Source organism: Nothobranchius furzeri, chromosome 17 (assembly GCF_043380555.1).
Source record: "Nothobranchius furzeri strain GRZ-AD chromosome 17, NfurGRZ-RIMD1, whole genome shotgun sequence".
In the NCBI taxonomy this organism is placed as follows: Eukaryota; Metazoa; Chordata; class Actinopteri; order Cyprinodontiformes; family Nothobranchiidae; genus Nothobranchius; species Nothobranchius furzeri.
In genome coordinates, this window is record NC_091757.1 from 50,490,177 (window position 1) to 50,511,752 (window position 21,576).

The following is a 21,576-nucleotide window of genomic DNA, read 5'->3' on the forward strand; positions in this document are numbered from 1 at the left end:
CCCATCACCCCCTCATCGCCCCCAACGATCTAAGTGAGACATCCTCATCTTAATCTGCTCCGATAGGTAAATAAAATGTTTAAGATAACGTTAGCTTGACTTGTTAGCTTCCGTTCCGCTAACGGTGTGTTCGCTTTCTCCTCGGAACTCCGAATTTTGATGATATCTCTTTTGGACAAATACGTCTTTAAAGCTGCATTATGTAATGTTCTTGCTACAATAATACTTTTATAAAATCCATAATCAGTTATTTTTTTCATTTCTTGACGATACCTTTTAATCTAGGACTTTTAGCTGCAATTGCTTGTAGAAGTTGCAATTGCATTGATTTGGAAACGGCTCAGGCTCAGGAAACGGCTGAGCACGCGTTCCATGATGTTCCGTACCCGCGTTTATGTGTAAACCTGATGCCAGAATACATTAAGTATACCACCTCATCCTTCAGCAAAGCAAATGTAAACATCACCAAGCCTTGTGGAAAATGTATAGGACTAACTGGTTAGCTGGCTGACAGTAACAAATGTTATTTAATGTCTAAAACGTTTTTTCTTTTACAACTCACGTCAAACACGATTTACATTTGCAAACATTATCAAATTCAAACTTGTCTTAGCTCTGTTAGATGGCTAGAGGTGCACAATCATGAAAGAGAACCGTTGCTTCCAGCCATAATCACGGAAGTAGGGAGAGGGGCTTCAAGTGCTATACAATTTTTCACCTCTAGGTGGAGCCCTCTAACAAAAAACCTCCGGATTTTAGAAAACGGCCCAACTGTTAAAGGTTCATGATCCAGAGGTCTCTTTGCCAACGCCAACTCAGAAGTCGCTCACATTTCTTTCACCTCTGCAACTTTCCATAAGGCATAAATATTTCCAAATCTGGTGAGGTATGTGTGTGTGTGAGGGGACAACCTCTCCCAGTCTAAGCCTTTCTAATCTTTTTCCTCATACGCTTATTGCCGTCATCCTGGCAACCCTAATCACCACCTTCGTCAAAAGCGATTCCCTCGTGAAACCAACAGCGACGTGTTTTTCTGCCATTAAGAAGTAATTCCCCCTCCGTTTGTGATGCTCTGGGTCTCATTTCCACAGCTCTCGCCGCACGGAGGTGTTAGGGAGAGAAGTAAACAAATATAAAGATGAGTGGGAATTTCTTGGCACCGTATTGGAAATCGAAACCCTAGTGCAGTTACCTGTTGAGGCTTTGAAAGAAATGCAGCTGCCAAGAAAACTAAGCAACCCCACCCTGGTCGTCTGACGGGAGAGCAGGCAGTGACGCATTAACCTTTCAGACTAAGTTTATCCTAATGAAAACCCCGGGGCTATGCCTCTGCTTTCTTTTAACACGCTTTCCTTGTTCTTACAGGAAAGAACCAGGGCACAATAACATCCAACAGTTAAAACAAAACAAAATCAGGTCTGGCTCACATTGTGACATACGTAAGGATATCTCATTAATTCTTTTCATGTCAGGAAGTACTGATCTATGTTTGCAGAAACAGATGCAGATCCCATCTGCTGACAGAAAATACAAAGTTCTAGTTATCTTTATCTGTGCGGAAAATAACTAAAATATCAGTTCATAGCTCAGTTAAGTTTGAAAAATGTTGTTTGCCCAATAAAATTTCCTCTTTATATGAATAATCAAAACCTCAGCATTAAGGAAGCAGAAAAAAAGCCCATTTTTACTTCACAGTTAACACGAGCATTAGTTGATTTATGAGGCGCGCACGGAAGCGCCCTCCCTCCCGTTTCAGTACGATTTTCTGTCACGTTGTATTCTCATTGATCTGTCCATCTTCTTGCCTCAGTCCTGCAGATAAGGACAAGATTGAATACCAGCAGCTGCCGTGTGGACAGAGACAGCTACGGCTGAAATGAATACAACTGAACTGAAATGGATCTTTAAAGCGAGTTTGATGTCAAAGCTGACTCGAGGTTTCGTGAAGCAAGTGAGATCCTCGGATTCGTTGCAAATGCGCTCCTACGAGAGGGTTGTGGAACTGCTGTGTCACACAGCCATACGCACCGACACCAGACGATATGAAACGTGAATTGCATCTCAGAGTGGAGGAAAGGGCAGTGAGAGAATTTCATGACAAGCTAACTAGACACCGGGATCATTTCTAAATTTGGATAAACAGACAAATATGCTCCTGTTTTATTTTTCTGGGTCAAAGAAATAAACTGTACACATTAAAGGTCTGGTTTACGCTTTTATTCAATACATTTGTAGTGCTCTCAAGTGTAAATTAATGAGTCATTTAAAGGGGAACATGGCAGTTTTGGCTTGCTTTTAGCACCCCCTAGTGTCCGTTCGTAGAACCAAAAGCAAAATCGGTCTCCTCGCTGTGCGTTTGTCTGTGTAACACCTTAATCTAACAGCTGAAATGTCTACAGGAGTGATTCACAAAATTAAACAAACTGTGTTCATGGTATAAAACATGATGGAAGCAGACTGCAGCGCCAGGTATGTCAGCTCCATTTTTTCTAAGTCCCAACACAGTAGCCCGCCAGTCTGAAGTTTCAAGTGGCTCCAAGGGGTGAAAAGGTTTGGGTGAGATATGATTTGAAAATATGAAAAAGTTGCCAAGTATCCCTAAACTTAACACTAGAACTCCCTAGGCAGTCATTTTGACAGTTTTCATATTTAGATATGTAATAACTTTAGTTAGATGGATCTCATGTTGTCCTGGCTTCCTGGCTTTTCTTATTTTTATGTGTCCTTTATTTTTTCTTTATAATTTCCATAAAATAATGTATCAAAAAATAAATATAGCTATTTTTGTCTTTGTCTCCCACAAGTCGTCAATTTGACGGCTCTATTGTTTACATGGTAACGTTTTCCCATGGATAACGGACAGCGGAAGACGATCTGGGACCCCTCGCCCCCACCCACGGAGAAGATCCGTGTCGGCCACCCAGCGAACAATAGAGAGATTTCTTTGCAAGGTTTTGATTAAAATTATATTTTCGTACCATTTCATTAGGTTCACACATCCATAAAGAGTTAATTAACAACATCCACATCATCGTCAGCATGCATTTAATGACCAAAATGGCAGCCGTCAAACTGACAGTTCCTGTGAGTTCTGGTGTTAAAAAAAGCTATGATGCTCTTGTTCTGAGATGCAGATGTTTGCTTGTGCAGAGGTGAGCTGAAAACAGCAGGATTGCCCTTTATTAATATTTATATCTAGCGTTGGGTACCGAATTCGGTACTTTTTAAGGTACCAACCGAATTCCATAGTAACGACTGAGCACCGATTCACGTCATTTGAAACGGTGCATTGTTTCGGTACCCGTCCTTCATAACGAGAACTTGCCTAGACAGCTGCGCATGAGCAAGAGCGTTACGTCGGTCGCTGCGAGCGAGTTGTAAACAGAGCAGCATGGTAGAAAGAACGCACGCTAAAGCTTGGGTCCACTTCACTAAATGTGATGGGTAACTGGGTGATGATGAAACCAGCAACAACGATCTAAGTAAGACATCCTCATCTTAATCTGCTCCGGTAGGTAAATAAAATTTTAAAGATAATGTTAGCTTGATTTGTTAGCTTCCATTCCGCTAATGGTGCGTTTGCTTTCTCCTCGGAACTCAGAATTTCCGACTAGAAGAACATGAATGCGCTCTAAGGTTTGGCTTCACTTTACTAAATGCGACGGGTGATTGGGTGAAGATGAAACCAGCGACAATGATCTAAGTGTGAGGCATCGTCGTTTTAATCTGCTCCAGCAGTTAAATAAACTGTTTAAGATAATGTTAGCTTGATAAATTAGCTTCCATTGCCACCATTGTTATCAGCTAATGGTGCGTTCGCTTTCTCCTCGGAAATTCTAACTTCCAAGTAGGAAAAATCAAATGAAAAAGGACGGCAAAAGGAATGAAGATACACAGTAAATTTAGTTCACAGTAAAGATGTTTGCTTCAGTTTAATTATCAGCTTATAAAACTACAAGGACGATGTTAAAATACAAACAGCTGTATGTTATTTATCGTGATATTTATCAAATATGGTTATATATTGAGAAAAATATGTATTTAATCATAAAAGAGAATTAAAATATTAAACACTCAAAAGTATCTAAAATTGGTTCCGTTAAGTACCGTTATCGATTCCTAGGTACTGGGAATTAGTACCGAATCGATTCAAATGTCAAAGGTACCCATCCCTAATATGCACACACCTTGCTTCAGATTGGCAAGAGAGGTGTGCATTCAGCCATGTTGCAAAGTCACTATCACCAAAACACTCTCCGCTCTCTCTCCTCGCTGCAAAAAAAATGTTTAAAAATCCTCCCAGGGGGCGGGCGCGAGCCAAGATGGGCGAGGACATGAATGCAAATTCACAGTGTGACATAGATATGTGAAGATGTTTAAACCCTAGAGTTTCACCATCCATTTTCTATCAGAAGTTAATGCAGGAGATAAGTGTAGAAGACTGTCTTCATGTTCAGTCTGCATGAAAAACTCAGAGTGACTGATTCTAATCAAAAATAATTAAAACATGGTTTTTCAGTCAACCACACCTTCAATGTTTTTCTATAATACAGAACACAGGCTTACTGTTGTCACCCACAGTGTCTTTACAGCTCTTGATGCACTGACATAACTCACTTGGGAAGAAATCTCATCTCAACACGCGAGGCGATCCTGCATGCAAGAACGGAGGGATCAACAGTAAATAAGAACAGCAACGTGTGACGGAAAAATAAAATTGGATGATTCCAACTGCAAGGAAAGAAACAAACATTAAGTTCTGCCAGCAACAAATGACTCACCGCCTTAAAAAAATAAGAATATCACACCGACTGCTAAACTGACCATTAGCTGTGAAAATTAGGTGCGAAAAAACAGATAATTTCACAGAGGAATGACTTCCAAAAGAAGGAAGGTGAAACAGTGGGCTTTTGTCTTAAAATAGCATCTGTGTGCAGATTAAACCCAGTCAGGATGAGTCTGTTATGCTCCAAGTAACATCTTATTTCATTTAACACTGCAAAGCTTTGTCTGGAAAAGCCGGTCTAACAAAAGCTTCCGATTGAGCAAAATCCCAGCGCCAACGCACAATGAGAAGTTTGAGTGTAGCTGAAATCCAATCTAGTTGAATACGTCACTCCTTTTGAGAGGATCAGTGTTACTTGATCAGATTTCTTTTAAATGTGCTGTTCTGGAATAGTTAAGTAGATTTTACGGTGTAGTGTAATAAGTAAATAAAATTATATTTTGGTTTGTGTGTGTTTGAGCACTTCAGTGTGAACATGGAGGAGACCAAGCATCCACCAGATCAGCATGGAAATGTGCATCACTTGTAATTTGACAACATTGTGAAATTCATTACATAATGTGTAGTCTTTGTTCTAGTCTTCAAGGGCCACTGTCCTACATGTTTTAGATGTTTCACTGCTCCAACACACCTGATGCACAGATGATTAGCAAGCCTCTACAGAAGTTCTGTTACAGATGCAAAGGACATCACTGGTGCTTTAGCTCACCTAGTAAGACGTCAGACTCTCGTGCGGAAGATATGGGTTGGATTCTGGATGTGAACAAAGTTTATTTAGAGTTTTTTTTTTTACATTAATGGTATATTTTTTTACAGTAATATGCCCAAATTTTTATTTGAGACTCGCCGAACGGCATTGAATTCACATATAAAAAAGATGTGGGTTCAACTTTCATTTTGGAACAATTTTTCAAGCAAGGGAAGGGAATGATCTGAGCATGCAGGAGGACTGACCCATCATAAACCTTTGTCGGCTGTGCTGAAGAGAAAGGTACAGAACCAAATTATTTAATTAGCTGCGCGTTCTCCTGTCGTCTGGGCCACACACACACACACACACACACACACACACACACACACACACACACACACGGGACTGTCTCAGCTGTTATTTTCGTTAAGGAGTGTGCACGTACAGCATGCACGCCTCGTGCACGAGCCTACTATTGAAGCAGCCGTTACGCTTTTGGCCTGCGGGGGCAATCGCGAGCATAAAAATTCAAAACTCCGTAAAGTCCCTTTAACATCCCCGCGTCATCAAATGCAAAAATAATCCATTCTTTGTATGCAAGCCCAGCTGGTATCAATGATTTCATTCATCATGATTCCTACAAAGGCAGCCAGGTCTATGTGAGAAGACGAAGTGTGAGAACAAGTGTTTAGAGGAAAGAAGTGTTAGACTGTGTGGCCTTTTCAGGTGGAGTGAATGGGTAGCACCCTTAATAAGATGGTGTAAGTCAGCAGCAGGGCTGGCAGAGATTGATGCTGGAAGTGAGGAGCAGATTTGTATCTCATGCCAACACACACACACACACGCACGCACGCACGCACGCACGCACGCACGCACGCACACACACACACACACAGTAATTGAAGATGGTTCCCTGGGACAACACTGAGCGATGACTGCATCCCTTGAAATCTGACAGCAGGTCTCCGCTGTACCCAAAAAGTGCATTTTAGAGAGTCTGCCTCGGTCACAACGCGATGGCTTGGTAAGTAATGGAAAGTTTGGCTGAGACCGAGCCAGAAATGGTGCGCTGTGGGAGCAGCCGCCATGAAATGAAATAACAGTTCCAATTAGATATTTTATGTTTAAATCAATTCTCATCCACCGACGCCACAATAAGGCCGACGATGGACGAGAGTGGAGCCATGCAGCACGGCATTTACAATCTTTATTCTAAATATGGACTTGTCTGTTCCATGTCCATGGACTCGGAGGCACTGGATTCACTTAATTAGATTACTACACACACACTTTTCTTCTCCTTTCTGGCTTGTGTTTAATGGAGTTTAGACAATTATGCATCTCAGTTTATTAACCGCAGGGCTGGAGGCAACATCAAGCATCAGAATGTGGGTTAAAACGTTTTAACACAGCTAAAATCCTCTATAGATTAACATTTCCCACGTAGAATAGAAGCAAAGGGGTCAATCAGATGCTTTATTAACACGATTAGATATTATTTTAGTTATCGCGCTGCTCATGCAATTCTATTGAACAGCACATCTCAACGGGATTAATCCAAATAAGAATAACCAAAAACCTGGTCCTATTTTATTAAATTATTATTTAAATAATTGTCCTAGAAAGATCTTTAATTTTTACAACTCGGTTCATATTTCAGCTCATAATTACACATTTCACTTTCAATCATAAAATCTTGCTAAATGTACGAGTTTTATTCATCAGAAAAAAGAAAATGATTACTCACGTTTTAGTTACAGCTGCTTCTACTAACTTTTTACAGACTTTTCACAAAATCACATGAAGAACCCCAATGATAGAAAATGTTGTAGCTAGAATCTGTTTATATTTGAATAACCTTAAAACTTTCTTTGTTTAGATTTACTTTGAAACATTCAAATTATATTTTAAAGGTGTGGTTTGGTCATTTATTTAATACATTTGCAGTGTTATCTAGTGTAAATCAATGCCTTTCAAGTAATAAAAAAAAGCTATGATGCTTCTGTTCTGAGATGCAGACGTTTGTTGATGCAGAGGTGGGCTGAAATCAGCAGAATTGCTCATTATTATTAAAGATATGCAACAACCTCGCTTCTGATTGGCTACCAGAGCACGTTCAGTCATGTTGCAAAGTCATTATCACCAGTATCAAAAGTACAAAAATAAATCCCTGCAGGCAGGGGCAAGCCAAGATGGGTGAGGCCATAAATGCAAATTCACAGTGTGACATCACAATGTGAGGATTTTCAAATCCTAGCATTTCACCTCCTATTTTCTATCAGAAGCTAACGCAGGAGATAGAAGTAGGAGACTGTTTACATGTTCAGCCTGCATGAGGAACTCAGAGTGACCATGGTTTTTCAACCAATCACGCCTTTAAAAGTGTTTAATATATTTGGCATTGAAACAATAAAATTAAGATAATTTCATTGAATTTGTTTAACCTCTGTATGTTTCAATTAATGTTTTTCAGTAATACTTAATACTTGCTTGTAGGAAAATGGTTGATTTATGATCCTGAGTGCAAAAATACCTTTAACAGGCAGCTGTTGTGAGGCCTGCTGATCCTCTGCAGTGATCATCTGAACTCCACAACCCCATTTATGTTTTATTTTAGCCACCAACAAGAGCTTGACGTTGGTATCGTCATGTTGAGAACATAAATAAATGCACGTTTTTTTTTTTACCAGAACTTAATTCTTCTCTTTGTAACTAAGCCTCATTTTCGCAGTGCTACTTGGTTGGTCTGACAGAGACAGAATGTAGATGGGTCCATTATCAAGGTGCAATGAATAATAGAAGTCATCCTGAAAGCTCCTTTATACTGTTACACACACACACACACACACACACACACACACACACACACACACACACACACACACACACACACACACACAAAGTCAGTCACATGATACATAGATTTACTGTGCAGAGAAGGGAGAAAATGTAATGCCTGGGATCTAAATGGAGTTTGACAGGCTGATCTTTCCTTTTCCAAGACTAATGCTCGAATCTGACGTCTGTGACAGGAATGAATTGTTGCAACACTGGAACTAAATTTTCTACATCCATCCAATTTGGCAACACATTCCAGCAGCTTCTAAATGACTTCCCGCATAGATTATTTATACAGAATTTGATCAATTATTCGCAGTATCAATACCGGATTTAGCATTGAAATTGTGTTAAAAATAAAGGAACTCTTGTGACGTTGGAGAATAATTTCTATGTTTTCTGCTTCCTGACCCTCCGTGTGTGTGTGTGTGTGTGTGCCCACGTGCGTGCGTGCGTGTCTCAAGGGTGGATACACTTATGTATGTTTTTCTTGAGTTTGATGACGTCTGTTTACAGTTCAACTGATTCTCTACAGATTTCATTATTCTCTCTGCTGATCACTAATCCTGTTGGATACCTTTTTAAAAACGATGCTGTATTAAAATTTTAAAGTCAAATAACGGACCGAGTTTGCCCATTGAGATTAAATTAAGTGAATTTGTGCCAAAAACTGTTAAGTGCATGCAATCCAGAGATCATCTGTCTGGATCCTCGTGCTCTAAAGTGCACCGGTGCAAAACGATACATAACAGGAAATTAAGACACAGTTTGGCTTTTAGTGTTTATAAAACAAAATATACAAGATGACCAAAAAGCCTGAGCTGTAACAAGTGAGGCGTTGCGAGCATGCGTGGCATCTCATTACAAACAAGTTCAATGCCGCTTGTTTGAGGAAACAACACCTGAATACGCGGGAACATTTCAACCCAGTGGAAAAACATTGTTGGGAATATAAACAGTGTCCACGTCCTAACATTCCCCTCTGAGGACATCACTGACCCCGCATACCTACCGGTTTGTTCCACAGCTGAGAGAGAAGCATTTTTATTATATATACCAAACCAAAACAGAAGAAAAATTAACCAAGGACCTCTGAAAAAGTCCTAAACATCCCAATGTTAGCTGTATTCTCTTTAACAGCTTTATGATGTAGCGTTACAACACCTCTGTGTGCTTGGCTTGCTATTTCTGACCTGCCCTTGAGATTTTTTGAGATCAACTGGAGCATTTAGTGTGGGAGAAAATGACAGGAAATGTCTGGCCCGTTTAACAATAAATTTCCCCAAATACATCCGAGCAAAGCTTGGGAAAACAGAAATCACTGGGCGGGCAACAAAGAAGCTCATAATACTCTTATTAAAGCAAAAAAAGAGTCATAACTTTTTTATTTAAATATGAACACAAACTATATAGAGAGTGACAGATTTGGTTCTGGTGTTACTCACCAAATCCAGGAGTGCCGTCTGATGGGAAAGTGGCTGAGGGGCATCATGGAGCTATCACAGGGAACGCCATGGGACTGTCCAGGCTTCATGTTGAAGCTTTGGCTGGACTGATCCCCCTAATGTCAACCTCTTTTCAGCACCCTTATGTATTAACTCTAGCTATCTATGAGCAGATGCTGCTCCACGGGGTCTGCAGGCCCCACGGTTCCATAGCAAACTCCTTGGCTGCGTTGTGTACATTTAGACCAGTCCTCAAGCTAAGAACGTCCAGTTTCTTGATCCTGGGGCATCGCTTCAAAAAGTTTTCCTTAAAAAGGCACTTTAAAAAAACTCAAACAACGCAGCACCGGACAAGCCCACGAGTTCCGAAAAGAACAGAGAACATGTCCAATGAATGTGACGGAAAACAAAAAGATTTAAAAAAGTTGATGGAAGTCGATGTCAGCGGTGCCAACACGCAGGCGGCCACCCAGCAGGACCAGCCAAGCTCTCCCGCCGCTGCTCTTTTTTCCGTGGGATTCTTCCTGCCAAGGTTTGGAAATTGCTGTCCCACATCCACATGGTGAACCGGTTCAGGGAGTCATTTGTCTGGTAAACATTCCTTTTTCCTGAAAGCCAGTGACGCTGGTCGGAGCGGCAGCGGCAGTCACACCAGCATGACAGAGCATGTTACACACAGAGTCACTCACAGGCTCGCTTCCTTCTCTCCGCTCTGCCTCCTTTTGTCTCTCTTGTTTTGTGTCTGCCTCTTCCTCCTCCCAGTGAGGGAGATAAAGAAGACGGAAGGGAAGGGAAAGAGAAAAGGAAAAAGGAAAACAGCAAAGCGTCTCTTCAGTTTCTCCCTTGCTCTCTGTCTTGCTGCAGATTGTCTTTCTCCCCTTCCCTCCTCCCTCCCTCCACCTAGTGGGATGCCCTGACTCTGTAATAGGTGTGCCTGTAGTACTCAGTAAGCTAAACCAGTTGATCCTCTTAAGGCTTCATTCAGACAAACAGATCTGCACGATTAGCATAAAAGCGTTGTGAAGCAGAATGTCTGCGTCGTCACTGTGATGCAAGGAAGACGAACATCGCTCGGTTTGTCAGCTGGTTTCGTTAAACTTGTCCGGTTCCAGAACCTGCATGCCTGCTCGCCACAAACGCCCTTTATTTGCCCCCCCGCACTTGTATGCCCATGTAAAACATGCAGCTGATGCATGACTGGCAAGAGAAACATGCAGGGGTTCTATCAAAGCATGTTTGCCTAAAGGAACCTGTCAAGCAGGATGCTGTTGAGTAATGTTTTCACATTTGCAGATTCTGGCAGAAGAGGAGCGTTAGAATGTCTGAATCAGTCAAGGTTTTCTACGTGTTTGCATGTGCGTGAGTGGCTTTGCGTGCACACGTTTAATTTGGGCGTGTGCGTCGTGTGACTGAAGGATGTTATGAGTCGAGGTTTAGGGGTTAGCACACTTAAGGTTGAGTCGGTGTGTGTTTTGCATTAAAACACCATGGCTCCAGTTGCTGCGGTCTGAAAAACAGGATCCAGCACTGCGTCTTGCACACATCCTGCCCAACAAACGCGTCAGCAGCTTCTCAACTCCTGCCAAAAGTCAAACCACCGCGTAGCCCCTGCGAGGCGGCACCTTCGGCTACACCCGCCGCAAGCGCGAGACGTTTGAGGAAACAGGCTGTGGGAAAACGGAGATGGAATGGTCTATTTGGCGAAATTGGGTTGCTTTGAGAGTGTTTGAGGGCCAAGCTGACAAGCAGAAAATGTTTTGGTTTAAATTGTCTAAAAGATAAAACTACAGAAACCAGGATCCATGTTGTTTATTTATTTTATAAACATAACTTCTATAACTATTGAGTGCTGTGGACAAGTATTTGCTCCATTACACATTACTTCTTTTTTTTTTTCTTTCTTTTTTCCACACTTAAACGTTTAAAATCAGCACATATCAACATCGGACAAAGATAACTTGAGTAGCTAGAAAATGCATTTTTCTATTTATTTAATTTATTACAGGAATAAAGATATTTAAACCAACCCAGCCCAACGTGAGGATGCAGCTGACTTCTAAACTTAATAACTGGTTGCAACACCGTTGGCAGCAACAACGAGTCTCTCACATTGCTGTGGAGGAATTTTGTCCCATTGTTCCCTTGCAGGATTGGATAGACTTCAGGTTTTTCTGGTAGAGTGCAAAAATCATGGTTTCATCATCGTCCAGGTACTGAAGCAACGGCAGATCATCACACTACCACCACCATGTTTGACTGTGTTTGGTGTGATATAGAGCCATGCACGGGAACATTTATTTAAATAAGGATCCAGTTGAATTTCTGACCATTACCCCATGCTACTGCTGTCCCTCTCAATATCCACCTTCAAAAATCAAATTGTCATTCAAAAATACATTTTGTATTCACTCAGGTTACATAGTCTGACATTAAAGCTCAACTTTACTAATACTTTTAAAACGTTTGCAGTGGTCTCTAGTAGGAATGAATGCCTTGTAAATCATACTCTGGGGGAAAAAGCTCTGGTGCACCCGTTAGTCCAAAAGTGGCAGAACACAACCTGATTTGGACTATTTTTTGCTGCTATTTGGACATCTCACCTCTGATTGGCTAACAGTAACACAACTCTACCACTCACTTCATTTGCTCTGCAACGTTGATGTTTTATTTCCACAAATAACACAAGACTGAAGGAGTTCTGCCTTGTGGTGGAGTTGCTAATGCTAATGGTTAGCTTCTACTAGTTAGACATTCTCTGCTGTTTCTGGACGCTAAACTGAAAACAGCCTCGTCGTGAGTCAAAATGGACGAGTCAACGAATATTAAGTGACGGTGTGATGTAGATCTGTCAGGCTTTTCAAATCCTAGAGTTTCACCATCTATTTCCTATCAGAAGCTAACGCAGGAGGTAGGTGTAAATGGTAAATGGCCTGTATTTGATATAGCGCCTTCTAGAGTCCTGGAACCCCCCAAGGCGCTTTACAACACAATCAGTCATTCACCCATTCACACACACATTCACACACTGGTGGGGATGAGCTACGACGTAGCCACAGCTGCCCTGGGGCACACTGACAGAGGCGAGGCTGCCGAGCACTGGCGCCACCGGTCCCTCCGACCACCACCAGCAGGCAACGTAGGTTAAGTGTCTTGCCCAAGGACACAACGACAACGACAGACTGAGCGGGGCTCGAACCTGCAACCTTCCGATTACGGGGCGAGCACTTAACTCCTGTGCCACCGTCGCCCACAACCCTACACAAGGTGTAGGAGACAGTTTGATGTTTAGCTTGCAGAAAAACCTCAAGAGTGACCGATTATAATCAGAACTAATAATTAAAAAAAAAAAGGTTATTTGAGTGAAGTTGACCTTTAAAATTTGATTGCTCATTTAAAATATTTCAAGAAGATAAAAAAAAATAAACTACAATCTGCAGATAAACAAAGATGTAAATTATACAGAAAGTAAGATACTGGAACAAGAAGGTTAAATGAGATCTACATACCAACATCCGCAGAAAGGGAAAAAATATTCTTCTTGTGAGGACAAAAAATAAAACAAAATGAAGGAGTTAAAGTGCAACAAACACGGAACAAGGTAAGATTCATGAACAATAGCATGAATGCAGTCGTGACGCACAAGCGTAGAATCCTTGAAACAACGATATGTGCCTACAGAGCCAACACCACGACATGCAGCAGCCGTAAAGCCCTGGAACAGTATTAACATCTCATCTCCTGTGACCCCAGCTTGTAAAGCAGAACGATGCTCGTTTCCATCTACAAAGCATCACATCATATTCGAATCAGTAGGCCTTTTTCCATTACATTAGTGGTCCGTCTCTATAAGTGGACATCAGGCGGAGAGGGAGGGAGGCCGGAATACACGGCGGAACAAGTATATATTGATTTCATGTATACTGACATTTAGCAGAGTACTTTTCTTCATTTTTCTGCAGATCGATTTTCCAGAGAATGCAGGTTGAACAGCCTCTGCAGTTAACTCATAAAAACAGGTCCAGCAGAGCCCTGCAGCAGCATGACGGTTTTTCATCCTGAGCAACAGACCCTGTAAAACCTACAGAATGTCTGTTTTGTAGCAACAACAAATTCAATGCATCTCCTGTTTCTTGTGTTTTATATCTAATCACATTAAAACTTTGATTTGCATTGGCAGCATAAAGCAGGTTTAAATAAATCTCAGCTAATTTTGTGGTATAATTACTAAATAGTCACCTCTATATAAAAATACAACATACTTTGCATTCAATAAGGGGAATAAATCTCTCCAGAGCGTGAAGCAAAACTGAGCTTCATGTGCTTGTTCCCTTGAGGCTGGACGACTGTCTGTCACTCTTTTTGTTGCTGCAGAAATGCCTCGGGCCCGGTCCTCCTCCTTGCCATTCACAGATTGTTATGCAGTGGCATTTAAGCAAAGGTTAACTCATTCTCCCTTCAAATCAGATATTTGTAATTAGATTCCCACATCTAATAGGGACATGGAGGCTTCAAGGGCCATTCTGCCAAATGTGAAGAATGTTTAAGTGGTAGAAAAATTACTCACTTGTTGAGTGGAGAGGTTTCTCTGATCCTTTGATTTTAATGCAGGCCAAAAGACAGATGGGAGGGAGTGAGAAAGGATCTGGTCAATGTGTAATTACACATACAGGTTAGGTCAAAAAACTTCTGTCATGGTCGCGATGACCAAAAATGTGCCGATTTGTAATTAAAATTCAGTTTCATGTCAAATCAATATAGATTTTGTACTTTAAACATCATAATTTCTTTAGAAAATCTAGTTTCACCTGCTGTGTTTCATTGGCACAAGATATTTGAATTCTCCAATACTCTGCACACGGTCAAACTCCTAAAAGTAAAAGGACAATGTCTAACCCCTACCTCACGCTGAAAGCATCGGCGGAGTGGAACGGCAGCGAAACATTTTACTCATGACTTTTGCTGCGCGCCATTACTCACTGTGAGAATCTCAGCCGTTCTCTGCCGTGCTCCTCGCTGGATTTGCAAAATCACAAAATCCCTCGTGACTTTAAAGGTCACAGTTTGTTTATGGCCATCCGCCATTAAAGCAAAATGAAGGGAATTGAGTTTGATATCACTGTTTGATGTCATATGATGTTGTTCCTGTCAACTGCCAGGATTCAAGCCATGAAAAACACACTGCTGCACTTCTGGAACAATGCTGGGAGTAAATCAGCCATTAGGTCACTTATATAGACATAATCTACATAGATATGAATTGCATTGCTGCAATAGTCTTTTATTTTGAAAATTACCAGGGGTTTTACACTGAAACTGTATGTGATTTCCTGTCTAGTCATATGTTGACTGCGGAAATTGTCGAGTCTCAGAAGCGGTTTGCAAAAAAACATACAACTTGATCCTATCTTTTGCAGCATGGTGTGCCCATTCTGCTGGTTCCAATCACCCCCATAGACTATAGTCCATGGACTGGATTCTTTTGAAGCAGTGACGCTCTGCTGCCATTCCACTCCGCTGATGCTTCCAGTGTGAAGTAGGGGGTAAGAATAGAAGAGAGAGAAAAAATTCAAAATTCTACTTAAACAGAAGAGAGAAAAAAATTCACCCCCCTCAGAGTTGTCATGAGTGTAAACTAGATAATTTAAACAAAAAACATGTTTTGGTACCAGGCTGTAAACATGTTTATTTCTGCTGTGAAATTGGTATTTTTAACATGGGAGTCAATGAGGATTTGCTCGCTTCTGAAACCAGCCCCCAGCGGATGAGGGTGGAACTGCAATTTTTGGTACTTCCGGGCTGGCCTCAATTTTTGAGCCGCTTTGTGGGGGCTTGCAGAGGACAGGAGAACACATAGCTAATTAATTATGTGGTTCTGTACCTTTCTCTTCAGCACAGCCGACAAAGGTTTAAGATGGGTCAGTCCTCCTGCATGCTCAGATCATTCCCTTCCCTTGCTTGAAAAATTGTTCCAAAATGAAAGTTGAACCCACATCTTTTTTATCTGTGAGTTCAATGCCGTTCGGTGAGTCTCAAATAAAAATTTGGGCATCTTACTGTAAAAAAAATATACCATTAATGTAAAAAAAGGAACTCTAAATAACGTTTGTTCACATCCAGAATCGAACCCAGGTCTCCTGCACGAGAGTCTGATGTCTTACTAGGTGAGCTAAAGTGCCAGTGACGTCCTGTGTATCTGTAACATTTATATCCTTGATGACAGCTGAAACAATGTTCAAAGAACGGCTCGGAGCGAAAATTCGCAGGAAATATCTAGAAGAAAGTTCTACAGAAAGTAGCTAAGGGTCCTCGGTAATGTAGCTAGGTTCATCACTAGGCATTAGGAACAGCGACAAAGTGGCACTGCCTCTCTCTCTACTGCTAAAGCTACTGATAGCAAATGCTACGGGCTATGCCTGAGCGTGAACGCGCATGAAGCAGCCTGCTCGACCCGAGCATCTCTCTTTTTCTGTGATTTTACAGAAAAACAGGCAATCACAGTAAAAATGCCAGGGCTCATTCTACAGGACCAGGGCATTGCAGGAGAATGTATGAAGAAGACATTTATTATTTCTATACATGTTCTGGCTGTCAAACTTCCATAATGTCCCTTTAAGTTCAACTTCAAGAACACTAAGATCTTCGTCCAGCAATGCCCTTAATGAATCATGTGCCACCATCCAAGTCTGAAAGTGTCCTAAACACCCAGTTAAGAGCTCCATTTTAAATGGTTATGTCTGCTCTGAGGGGTTCATAAGGCAGTACAGATGGGCACGTGTAACAGTGATCCATTACTAGTGGCAGTCTTCACCCGAACACCATCTGGTGAGGATATCTACAAACAGGTGGTAGAATCTATCAACTCTCCTCCCTGACTCATTTATTGTCATGACACAGAGTAGCTGCAAGTCTACCTAAAGTAAAGCAAAAATACAGATAAACAGTTAGATGCTGCTAAAACCTCGTCGTTAGATTCAAAAGTTAAAATAAACATGTACCATAACCAGTAAACTACAGAATCCATTTCAAAGTGCTTCTACTAGTTCATAAATCACTCCATATCATGGGGCTAAAGTACATGTTGGATCTCCTTCAGGTATATACACCAAGCAGGGCCCTGAGATCCTTAGGAAGGATAAATTCAGCTGGTAGAACTAGAGCTGGGGTAAACGATTATTTTTAATATGATTATTCTGACAATTATTTAATCGAATAGTCGACTATTCTAATGACTATTTAAACAATTAATCTAATGATTATATTTCTGTTGCACAGTTAATAAAAACCAAAAATCTCTGATAAATTTCTCAAAAATTTGATAAATTGTTACTGTAAGAGAATAAACTCTACAGGCCTTGCATTTTGTATAACACTGCTTTTATTGTGTTGCGGTTGGTTATGTTCTGGTGACGTGTAGAACTTGGGAGTGCAGGCTGCTGCCTGAGAGCTGGTTGGAGACGGAGTGTGTCCATGCTGCTTTGTTTTGGTCACTTATGAGCGTGAGGCGAGTGGTGTTACGACTCTTCCTGGGGAGATTGGCTCGTGTGCAAAAAGGAAGGGACAATAACACGGGATTTAAAAGTTAAAATGATGATCAGGTTTATTTACAACAACAACAAACATAAATCTTTCCATCCACAGGTTGGGAATAATAAAACTAATTCTGCCTGTGGGGAATTAAAACAAAAGTACAAATAACTAGGAATGTCCCACTGGGCAAAGAGTACAGGGTTCTTGACCAAAATAAGGATCTCCAAAAGTCCAAACTCTAAACTGAGCGGTTAAACCAAACTCAAGGTGATATTTTAAACTAAACCGAAAACCCACGACACTCTAAATGTAATAAAAGGGAGATCTGCACCACAAAAAAGATGAACTCTAAACCAAAACGTAACAGCTTATCCAAACGCAAGAAGCTGTTAGCGAAGATGCTAACAGTAGCTTTACCAACGCTAAGTTCAGGTTACCAAGTTTAAATAAACCAAAAACACCCAGCAGCACACCGACCAGCACGGAGGAGAGACTGCTACCACAAAAACAGCTCTCCTAATTTTGTTTACCTGTTTTTAGCTATGGTTTCGCCGACAGCTGCCGGCTTCTTCAGGCTCTCCTAATGTCTGATAGAAGCTCCTTTATGAAGGGAGAAACGCTCCCGGTGATTTTCTACATCTGCGGTAGAGACGAAGCAGCGCATCTGACCCCGGAAGTTGTTGTCCGTTGCCGGGAGACGAAGGCGGGCAAAACAGGAAAGGAATCTAGTAGTGGACGGACATTGTTCCGGTTCTTCGGTATTTGGTGGAGATGTTAGTGAAGGTGGAGAAGAGGGCGAACTAGAGGAAAAACAGGCAGATTCCTCCTCTATTTACAAACTCCTGGGGATGCAACAAGTGGGCGTGGTGCGTCGACTTCCGGATCTGACGTCGACGAATTTTTAGAATCAAGCCGCCGACGTCATCGAGGCTTCGCTAAAGCCCTAGGTAGAATCCCTGGTCAGAGCCAAACATGGTGAAGCTGTGTTTAGCCACTATGCTGCACACAGATAGAATCAGCTTCATGATGAACTCTAATCTTCCTCAACTCTCATCACTTTTAAATCAAAATTGAAAACTTTCATGTATTCATCAGCCTTTGAATGAATGATTCTCATGCCTGTCCTTCTGTGCTGTAACTGCTCACCCTTTAACTTTGACTTTTTTCTGAACCTTAATCTGAAATGTATTAATCTAAATGTTTTGTGTATTTAATTTGTGCGGTCACGTTGATTTTAATGTTCACAATATTCTCGCTAAAGGAAAGCACGTTGAATTGTCTCTTTGTGTGAAATGTTACATACAAATAAGGCTGCTTTGCCTTGCCATGGACTTAAAGGTTGCCTAAAACAAGAACTCACTGGGCTGACTGTTGAAGACAAGTTGGGAGACACAAAATTGCTAAACACTGTGCACATTTTCTGTAGGAATCACGCTTAGTTGCACATGCATCACTTCTGATTAACAATGTACATGTATATTTGTAGAGAATAGATGAGCCGCATGTTGTAGGTTTTGCCAAATTCTTCAGGCACAAGGCATTCCTGCTTTTCTAGACATAATTACAGAGTTCAAGACTCGATGACTGGAATCTCAGACTGGCGTCACATCATTCAAAGTCGTGTTGACACAAATAACAAAGCCAGAAACTGAAAAGTTAAAGTTAAAGTCCCATCAGTTGTCACACACACCGATGTGTGTGCGAAATTTGTTCTCCGAATTTGACCCATCCCCTGGGGGAGCGGTGAGCTGCAGACACGGCCGCGCTCGGGAACCATTTGGTGGTTTAACCCCCCAATCCAACCCCTTAATGCTGAGTGTCAAGCAGGGAGGCGTTGGGTCCCATTTTTTCAAAGTCTTTGGTATGACCCGACCAGGAATCAAACCCCGATCTCCCAGTCTCAGGGCGGACGCTCTACCACTAGGTCACTGAGCTGTTTTGTTTTGAGTTTTTAGTGCTGAAAAAATAAATAATAACTGAATGCTTCAGAGACTTCCAGGTGTTATTTTTTCATAAACAAATCCAAGAAGTTGAAGTTCTAAGAAGATAAACGTTGCAATAACAGCAAACACTATACTGTATTAAAACTATAATCCTTGTATTTATTTACCCCAGTGGATGTTTTTAATTAGTTTAGTTTATTTCAAACAAAGAAAACATACATAATTTTTTTTAAATACCACAAACAGAAAAAATACATATTATCATCCTTTCTTCTCTGTTTGAAAAGGAGTAGGCTGAAGTGGAAACTTATATGTCCCTACCCCTTTATACAAGTAATTTTTACTTGTTTACTAAATCTAACACAAAACCTACATTAAAACAAACAAAATGGTACAAGTCACCAAAAAAACCAAAAACCACCAAACCATATGGAAAAAAAACCCAAAAAAGACAAAAAAACACATCTTTTTACAATTGATACAATTTACTTTTCCTTAGAATAAAGGACACCCACATAAATCATCGATTTTCCACTATATACTTGTTCAGAATGTGTTTTTTATAATTCATTTTAAACACATTTATATTTGTACTTACTTTGATTTCTTCTTCTAAATTGTTCCATAATTTAACCCCTATTATTGTGACGCACATCTGTTTTAATGTTGTTCTAAACTTATGCATCTTTAAGTTTAGTGTCCCTCTCAGGTTTTGTGCAGATACAGTATGCTATCTGCTCAAAATGAGATTCTTCAAACCTCAGATTGTTTTGGTTCTAGTAAACATAGCAGAACATGTGTTTAGATCTTACCCAGTGAAGCATTTGTGAGAAATTTTGTTCAGCCTCATTGACTTAGTGACAACAATCCCTGTGAATGGGGTCACACGGTAACCTTTGTCTTCATCCACAAACCGCCAGACATGTGAATGCGCGACTGCAGCTAAACATGACAATGATTATCAAGTGCTTTGTCAATTGCCAGCATTGTGCTTCAGATCAGCTGCCATTGGAGCGTAAAAGCTGCACAGCTCTCTTCAATAAGAGCTTTGTACTGCGTCCGTCAAATTAAGCTCAACCGCTCACCCTGTGTGAGTGTTTGGAAGTTCGAGATTCTGAGCGTGAACTAGTTATAGTGTCATAAAAATTCCACTGCTCACTTGTCAGGTTCAATCCACTTTCCATTCTTTTCTTCCAACTCATCCCTGCCACAGAGCTCTTCTGGTGGCAACTAAAACTCAGTTTCAGTGGCGCCCCCAGGGGCAGTGAAAATGTTGGGGTGGCACACCAAATTGTTCCGTGTGGTAACTCTGGGAGACTTTAGCCTGCAGCTATGCATTGCATTGCTTCTTTTTTCTTTTTCTTTAAAAACAAAAGCATCCAACACATTTACCTCAAATTTGAGGAATAAAACATTTCAGAAATCAATGACTAAAGTTCAGTTATTGGTTTAAATGTTATCGTTTAACCATTTTAAAAGACTTTAATTTGCATATTGCTGTTTCAACAGAAATATCTACAAGAAACATTGGGATTTTTATAAAAGGTGAGCCTTTTTTTGTTTTTTAATACATTTTCTATTAGCTTTGAAGGGGCATTATGGAAGTTTGACAGCCAAAACATGTATAGAAGCAATACATTTCTTCTTCATACATTCTCTTACAATGCCCTGGTCCTGTAGAATGAGCCCTGGCATTTTTACTGAGATTGTTTCTCTGCAAAATCACAGAAAAAGAGCTGCTCGGGTCGAGCAGGCTGCTTCATGCGCGTTCACGCTCAGGCATAGCCCGTAGCATTTGCTATCCGTAGCTTTAGCAGCAGAGAGAGAGGCAGTGCCAACTCAGCGACTTTGTCGCTGTTCCTAACGCCTAGTGACGAACTTAGCTACATTTCTGAGGACCCTTAGCTACTTTCTGTAGAACTTTCTTCTAGATATTTCCTGCAAATTAGCAACAAAATCGACATTTTTGCTTCGAACCGTTCTTTGGTTTGACGTTGTTTCAGGTGTCATCAAGGATATAAAAGTTACAGATACTGTGAATGCTACTGGAGTTTAGCTCACCTTGTAAGATGTATGACTCCCATGCAGAACACCTGGGTTCAATTCTGGATGTGAACATAGTTTATTTAGTTTCTTTTTTACATTAATGGTATATTTTTTTACAGTAAGACGCCCAAATTTTTATTTGAGACTCGCCGAACGGCATTGAATTCACAGATAAAAAAGATGTGGGTTCAACTTTCCTTTTGGAACAATTTTTCAAGCAAGGGAAGGGAATGATCTGAGCATGCAGGAGGACTGACCCATCATAAACCTTTGTCGGCTGTGCTGAAGAGAAAGGTACAG

General features: G+C 40.9%; 1 protein-coding gene across 9 annotated transcripts in view; it reads right to left on the bottom strand.

Moving 5' to 3' along the window:
* The window catches only part of pde4d (phosphodiesterase 4D, cAMP-specific), a 284,880-nt gene that overhangs the window by 63,682 nt on the left and 199,622 nt on the right, over positions 1-21,576 (bottom strand). The window contains exon 1 of one of the 9 annotated variants that reach the window (XM_054731774.2): positions 9,761-10,059. The exons of the other annotated variants lie outside the window; for them this stretch is intronic. Coding sequence (XP_054587749.1) covers positions 9,761-9,849 — 89 coding nt within the window. The 5' untranslated portion in view covers positions 9,850-10,059. Of the gene's footprint in view, positions 1-9,760; positions 10,060-21,576 lie in introns of those variants that run through there. 9 annotated transcript variants of the gene reach the window in all.